At 39.2% G+C, this 7,425-nt stretch overlaps 1 protein-coding gene across 1 annotated transcript; it reads right to left on the reverse strand.

Annotated features, from left to right (window-relative positions):
• Nucleotides 1-350: 350 nt before the first annotated feature.
• On the reverse strand, nt 351-7,098 carry LOC127668385 (beta-defensin 50). The gene is made up of 2 exons (XM_052161955.1): nt 7,041-7,098; nt 351-514 (listed from the first exon to the last, which is right to left on the reverse strand). Exons 1-2 carry the CDS (start codon nt 7,096-7,098, stop codon nt 351-353), a joined length of 222 nt encoding a protein of 73 aa, XP_052017915.1.
• Nucleotides 7,099-7,425: the final 327 nt, after the last annotated feature.

The raw sequence follows: 7,425 nt of genomic DNA on the forward strand, positions 1-7,425 counted from the left end.
GTGTTACGGTCCATAGTGGAACCATCTCAGGAAGATCATCTGCTAGCGTTTAGCTTCTCCATGATGGCTCCTGGAGTCATCCCTCTTGACTCAACACCACCCCCAATATTGTTCCCATATTGGTTTAGAGATAACCTGAATTTGAAATGACACTATTTAATGCCTGGTCATCTTTCTTCTGGTATGGGGTTGAGTCTACTGGCTCTTGTTTGGTTCTAAGACTCATATTACAACCCTACATTTATTAACTTATTTCAAAAAGAGACATTTGTTCTGACAAAAGCATTTTTCAAAGGAAGTTTCACTTTATTGAAACAATGGTAAAATGTTCTTTATATGGCTCCAGTGATCTATATATTATCCAGTCTCACAGGTACCATGCAGCATACAGTTTCCTTATCATTACAGAGGCCATCCACGCTGCCATAGAAAGGGCAATTGTCACCGAAAACAGCTGACATTTTTGGTATACATTTGAACCTGGTGTGAATTGTACCAGGATGACTGCCAACACCTGAAAGGAGAGAACACAGATATTAATATATTTTAGCTGTCTGTTCAATGACTTTAGTATGTTTGTTGAGGATGAGAGACACCAATTTGCAAAGCTCACAAGAGAATTTTCCCTTCCAAGATAATCAATCGGTCTAAGACAACTGAGAAAAGCAGACCTGGGAGACAGCTCACTAGTCAGACAGAGCAGCAAAACTCTAAACACAGTTTTCTTTTACTGAGAGGCCTTGAGATGTACAGGGAGATCAAGGGATGACCCCTGATCATGTTAAAACTCATTCTACCACAATGCAAAAGTGATTCTTTTTTCAGTATGCAAATGCTTCAGTAGAATCTGTGACTGTGGGAACTTGACGCAGCTACTCACACTCTGTCTTTAGTTAGACTGGCCCTTACCTCTTGAATATGAGTGCTTCAACCTTTCTAACCCTACTTCTCCTGGAACTTGCCATCCTTTCCAATCAGGAGAAAATTATGCTTACTCTGTGGTGATATCAGTTTTCTACAGTTAGAATTTATTATGACTTCTACTCAGTTCCATGAAGTCCAAATGGATAGGAACTCTAGTTTCCTATGTATTTAGTGAGCTACCACCTTGCTTTATGACTCCTGGTTATTTGAATGAGAGCTGTACCCCATTATCTCCTGTATTTGAACACTTGGTCTCTATGATAGCTTCTTTGGGGGAGTTTTATACCTACTCATTGGAGGAAGCATGTCATTGGTGGCTAGTATTGACATTATAAGATCTCACCATACTCTTAGATCTTCATGCCTATAGTATTCAATATAATCTCTTAGGACCCTGCTGTAGCCACCATATATGCTGCTTGTTGTGAGGCCTCCAGGCCAGGACAGACTCTTTTTTTGTTTGTTTGTTTTTGTTTTTATTTTTTCGAGACAAGTTTCTCTGTATAGCCCTGGCAATCCTGGAACTCACTCTGTAGACCAAGCTGGCCTCGAACTCAGAAATCAGCCTGCCTCTGCCTCCCAAGTGCTGGGATTAAAGGCATGTGCCACCACCGCCCAGCCAGGACAGACTCTTATGTCCTTATATAACCATAAGTACAAATAAACTCTTCTACAGTTGTCATTATTAGGAAAGTGACTAATACATGAGTCTTGGCGTTTATGTACCTGAAAAATCTTGTGTTGAAACCCAGTGCCTCAGAATGTGGCAGTAATTGTCCTAGAGTTTTGAAACAGTTCATTATAGCTAAATAAGTCCATCCTGGGAAGAAATAGAGGAAGGCTGGTGCCCTTCATGAGAACATGTAGACAGGAAAGATATGCAAAGGAAGAAAACTGAGTATAGATGCAAGGGAAGGATGTCATTAATAAACCAAGTGAAGTAACCACATGAGCAGCTAACGTTGTTGCCCTAACTTTCAACTTTCCAGTACTATGGAAAAAATGATTATCTACTGTTGAAAACTCTTAGTATGTGACATTTTGTGATAAGAACCTGAACAGACTAAAACAACAGGTCATATCCATCCTGAGATACAGGGTATCTTAACACTGTGTAACTGTATATTGGAAGATTCTTTTATTTGGATTGAAATGGCTCACCTAGTAACTTGTATACAGGGTCTTATTCTTAATTTTTTACAGTCAGTCTAGTCATAAGGAAGCTAAATGATTTTTTGTTTTGTTTTTTGGATTTGGTTTTTTTGAGACAGGGTTTCTATGTATAGCTTTGACTGTCCTGGAACTCACTCTGTAGACCAGGCTGGCCTCGAACTCAGAAATCCACCTGCTATAGTGCTGCCACCACCACCCAGCTAGTTAAATGATTTTTAATAATTTCTTTCTATTTCTTTATTTCATGTCCTTATTTTTTCTTTTCTTTCCTTTTTTTATTAGATATTTTCTGTATTTACATTTTAAATGTTATCCCCATTCCTGGTTTCACCTCAAAAAACCCACTATCTAATCTCTCCTCCCCCTATTCACCAACTCACCCACTCCCCCTTCCTTGTCTTGGCATTCCCCTAAACTGGGGCATTGAGCCTTTTTAGGACCAAGAGCCTATCCTTCCTTTGATGTACAACCAGGCCATCCTCTGCTACATATGCAGCTGGAGCTGTGGGTCCCTCCATATGTACTCTCTGGTTGGTGGTTTAGTCCCTGGGAGCTCTGGAGGTACTGGTTGGTTCATATTGTTGTTCCTTCTATAAGGCTGCAAGCTCCTTCAAGTCCTTGGGTCCTTTCTTTAGCTCCTCTATTGGGGACCATGTGCTCAGTCCAATGGTTGGCTGATAGCATCCACCCCTGTGTTTGTCAGGTACTGGCAGAGCCTCTCAGGAGACAATGTCCTTATTTCTAGTACCCCCTTCCTGTGTATACTCAGTCATGTTCAGGATTTAGCGTTGAATTCAAATTTTGAATCTTAGGAATAAAATCAGAGCACCTTAGTTGTGTCTCATCATCTAAGAATAAAAGATGCGTCACCCTGGTCTTCCTCTCCTTACTCCTGGTCTGTTCTTTCCAGTACAGGATCTGGTATCTAGATAGAGCTAACTGAACATTCATTAACAATAATGTCAATTTTCAATATCCAAATGGAGCTTATGGCTATTGGGTGTCACAGGGCATATATAGAATACATCCATCATATAGAAACTTGTCTTGGACTCTTTTGACATCAAGATAAAAGAGGATGAATAGACACTTTGATAATCCCACCTCATCCTCTGCTAAGAGAAGAACTTTAGATGGAGCCACTTGCCTGAAAACATAACACCTATCTTGCTGGTTTCCAGCTCATAGTCATTGCCTATATCATTCTGATTCCTGCTCAATCTGTCCATGATGGCCCTAAGTGGTAACAGCCTTAATCTTATGTCAAATTCACCTTCCAGGCTCTATTCTTGCTCTACTTCTAGTCATAGGACTTTCTGAGTGCTATTATGAATATTAGGATGCTAATGTATCTTTGGCATATGAGTTTGAATTTGTATGTATGCTTTCTAATATTTGTGGACTGGAAAAATTACAAAAACACCTTAAGTGTCTCCAACTGAGATCTAATGGAAATATAGAACATCATTATCAACATATCAACATAGAAGTTTCAAGTGGGCAATGCTGTTTGGATATGAATAAGAAAGGAGGGCCATTCTACTTCTGCTATCCTACTACCTACCAAGAAAGCATTCTAGGTCAAGGATACTAGTGCTCACACAAGGGACCCTTTTGATCTCCAATTCTCATCATTGCTCTAGATCATAGTGATTCCCGTCACACTGAACCTGGCCATCCTACTCTTAGTATCTATCATCTGTTAACAGCCTTGATACAATATTGATTTCAGATAGCACCATAGTCAGAAAGACTACCAAGACATCTCAGTTGCAGCTTTTATGCTCATTATCAGCATCTCTGATTATTACAAAGATATTTAGAAAATGATCTATAAAAGTCTGCATCTGAATGTGTTTGACATACTACCATTTAAAAAAATAATGTAACTTATACATACTACTGGTTGTTTTCTTTACCATGGGGGATTATAACTTCAGAGATTGATAACTCAAAGCAATTGGGTTATTGTTAAAAAGAATTCCAGAGTTACCTTTACTTGTATTGTTTCTTTCCATTTGTGGGACTGAGACCTCTAAAATGTAGGTCAAGCTGATACTCATTTAGCAGAGAAATTTGTATTGAACCTTAGAATGTACTTAGCTAGGTCATGGAAGATTATCAACTATCTGTTTTCTCTAAGAAATACACCTCAGTAGCAAACACACACACTGATGAAAAAGAAAGATTGAAGGCCAAAGTATTGAGCAAATGACTGTTGGATCAACCATTTTAATATCTGACAAAGTTGATTTCAAATAAAAATTCAGTCAATGAGATCAAGAAAGCCACTACATATTAATAAGGGAATTAGTATATCAAGAAGAAATAATAGTTCTAAATATATATACTTATTAACTGGCAGGGATCTTGATTTCATAAAGCAAACATTAATGGACACAAAAGGACATGTATGCCTAGATAAAAGAGCAGTATGTGATTTCAATACAACTCTTCTATTAGAGTGAAGTCAATGAAAAAACATTCAAAGTTGAGCTGCATCACAGACACACTCAGAAATCTATGTCAAGAAAACCTATAAAACCATAAATCTATAGCTAGAAAAGCTGTAAAATCTATAAGAATACTCTAAAATAGAATAATATGTTCTTTATGATAGGTAAAAGAAATGGAGTAGAATATTTTAAAATTCTGTAATCAAATGAACATGCACACACCACAAACAAAATAGACTGTAATCTTTGGAATAGAGCAAAGATAGCTCTAAAGTAAATTTTATATGAGTACTTCCATTTTAAAAAAAAAGCAGACAAATCTAAAATAAACAAGTGAATGATGTACCTCAACATCTTAGAAAAGAGAGAATGACCCAAACATGACATCAGCAGATTGAAAAAAATGATGAGTTCTGAAGCAGGTTTATGATTTAATGAACAGTAGAGTAACATGGAAACACATAAAAGGCAATGAAACGTACTTTTGGGTTTTCTAAAAGATAATCAATGTTTATTATTCTCAGACAACAGAAATGAAAGAGTGAATTTCATATCCTAATCTAATAAAATAAGAGATGGAAAAGGTAGTATTATAATTGATTAGTAAATACATTGTAAAGTTTTATTCCAAAAGAAGTAAGTAGGAACCTGCAAGAAATATGTTCATAGACATATTTTATCTACCCAAATTAAATTCAGAGATTCTAGACAACTCAAACAGAGTGATCTGTAACAAGCAAGAAACTGAAATGATGTTAAAGATGTTTCTATCAGGGAAACAGCACTGGGGCAGTGTGGATTCACAGTTGACTTGTACCAGATCTTTAAAGAAGAATTAAAATAATATACAAATAGTGTTCCTCAATTTTTTTCCGTAAAACATAAGGGCAAGAAATTCTAGCAAATCTCTTATTTGAAAGCAGCGTTATTCTACTACCAGAATCCAGTAAGAACAAAACAAGAGAAAACTAGAGTCCAATTCATCTGACAAATGCAACAATCTTAATGCCTATGACCCTGGAAGCCAGCCCCTTCCTTACGATGGATAAAAACATGTGACTATTCCTACCCAGCATATTTTTTTCTGTCTTTCAGTAAGGTACTCAGAAACAGGCTGACAACAGATGAAAATACTCTATGAGAAAAAAAAATGCTTTAAAACTATCTTGACTTTGCAACATATGAAAGAAATGACAAGTCTTTTCTCAGTGAAACAAAGCAAATGCACACACCCACATACACACACACACACACACATACACACACTCTCACACACACACAAACACACTCTCACACAGATACAGACACACACACACAGACACAGATACACACACACACACTCTCTCTCTCACACACACACACAAACACGCTCTCACACAGACACACACACACACACACACTGCAAATCCAGATAAATTTAACAGCATGTCTTTTACTGCTCAGCACATGCTGACATCAGTTCCTAAGCATTTCAATTTAGTAAGCTGATTACCTCTCCCATGAGCTACAACCAACCCCCTGAAAATCCTTGATCTTTGATCAAGGGGCTTCAGAAAGGAAAACTCAGGCAAATATATTTGTGATAAATAGAAGGCAAATCTCTAAGATAAACTGATAGCCTGCAGACAAGAATAATAAGGGTTGATTTTTGATTTTGTTTTTGTTTTTTCATAAATTTTGCCAGTCCTGCTTCCTCCTAGAGGACCCCGTTTCGGGGATGAGGTCACAAAGGCAGGAAACATGATTTGTCCAAGATTCGGTGTGTGACAGTGCAGAAGTTGAAATATGTTCTTTTGTGTTTGTTTGTTTGTTGATTTGAAACAGGTTTTCTCTGTGTAGCCCTGACTGTCCTGCAACTCACTATATAGACCAGGTTGGTCTTGAACTCAGAGAGTCGCCTGCCCCTGCCTCTGCCCTTGCCCCTGCCTATGTGCTGGGACTAGTGGGCTACAACTTCCTGGTTCAAATGCTTTCCTGATCCCTGTTGTAAGCTTTCTGTCTCTCCCTTATCAGGGACAACTTTGGCTCATAGAAGTAGCATCTCTGGTGTGACACAAAGCCAGGCTCCCTGTACAAGGGGAGATCTGCTCATTGAAAAATGTGCTTAGTTGCCAAGGAAAGGCTTCCCTGACTGCAAGATCTTTTGGATAGTCATCAGGTCAGCTGAAAACCCATGTGGGGGAAGCAGTGGCATATCATTTGGAGCAAACATGGTGGGTGCCTCTCCCCACAGGATAGTTCCTTCATGCTCATGGCATAGACAAATGATGAGTTGTTGAGAGCTTCCAGTGATGAGCCTGCATCTGTGCCATGACCAGACCTGTGGTGCCCATGGTGGAGACATTAAAAGCATCAGTGCAGCCACCGCACCCAGGGAAGCTCTCCTAATTCTCTCTGGGCCTACAAAGCAGCTTTCTTCAGCTCTCCTCAGTCTGGTTTCCCTTGCCCTGGGGAGTTGCTTTAGAGGGTTGGGGTGATGGTGTTTACCTTTGACCATCAGGTAGAGGAGGCCGGAGGTCAGCAACAGAAGGTAGAGGGTCTTCATGGTGGTTGTAAGCTGGGAACAGGGAAGAGAGAGAACGAGAAACTCCTAGGAGACCTGAGGAAGGAACAGAATCCTGAAGACAGAGAGCAGCTAGATTTATAGAGAGTTATCACTGCAGAAGCTTATACACGAGGCAAAGGGAGGGGCTCTAATCTAGACTGATGGTCCAGCTGGCCCACTGACAGTTTGTCTTGAGAGATCTCCAATACTGTGGACACGAGTCTGTCTGTGTTCCTGGAAATACTGAAATCTTGCTTCCTGTTGTGTTTTGTAGAGTGGGGAGTTCTAAGGGTTTCCTAGGAAGGTAGCTCCAGCTAGGATCTCTGT

Source organism: Apodemus sylvaticus, chromosome 18, assembly GCF_947179515.1.
Source record: "Apodemus sylvaticus chromosome 18, mApoSyl1.1, whole genome shotgun sequence".
NCBI classification, from domain to species: Eukaryota; Metazoa; Chordata; class Mammalia; order Rodentia; family Muridae; genus Apodemus; species Apodemus sylvaticus.

Excerpts from the sequence above, each read along its gene's own strand:
- LOC127668385 (XM_052161955.1), bottom strand. The coding sequence starts at position 7,098 with ATGAAGACCCTCTACCTTCTGTTGCTGACCTCCGGCCTCCTCTACCTG. Across the intron at positions 515-7,040 it reads CCTCTACCTGATGGTCAAAG|GTGTTGGCAGTCATCCTGGT; the intron begins GTAAACACCATC and ends CTCTCCTTTCAG.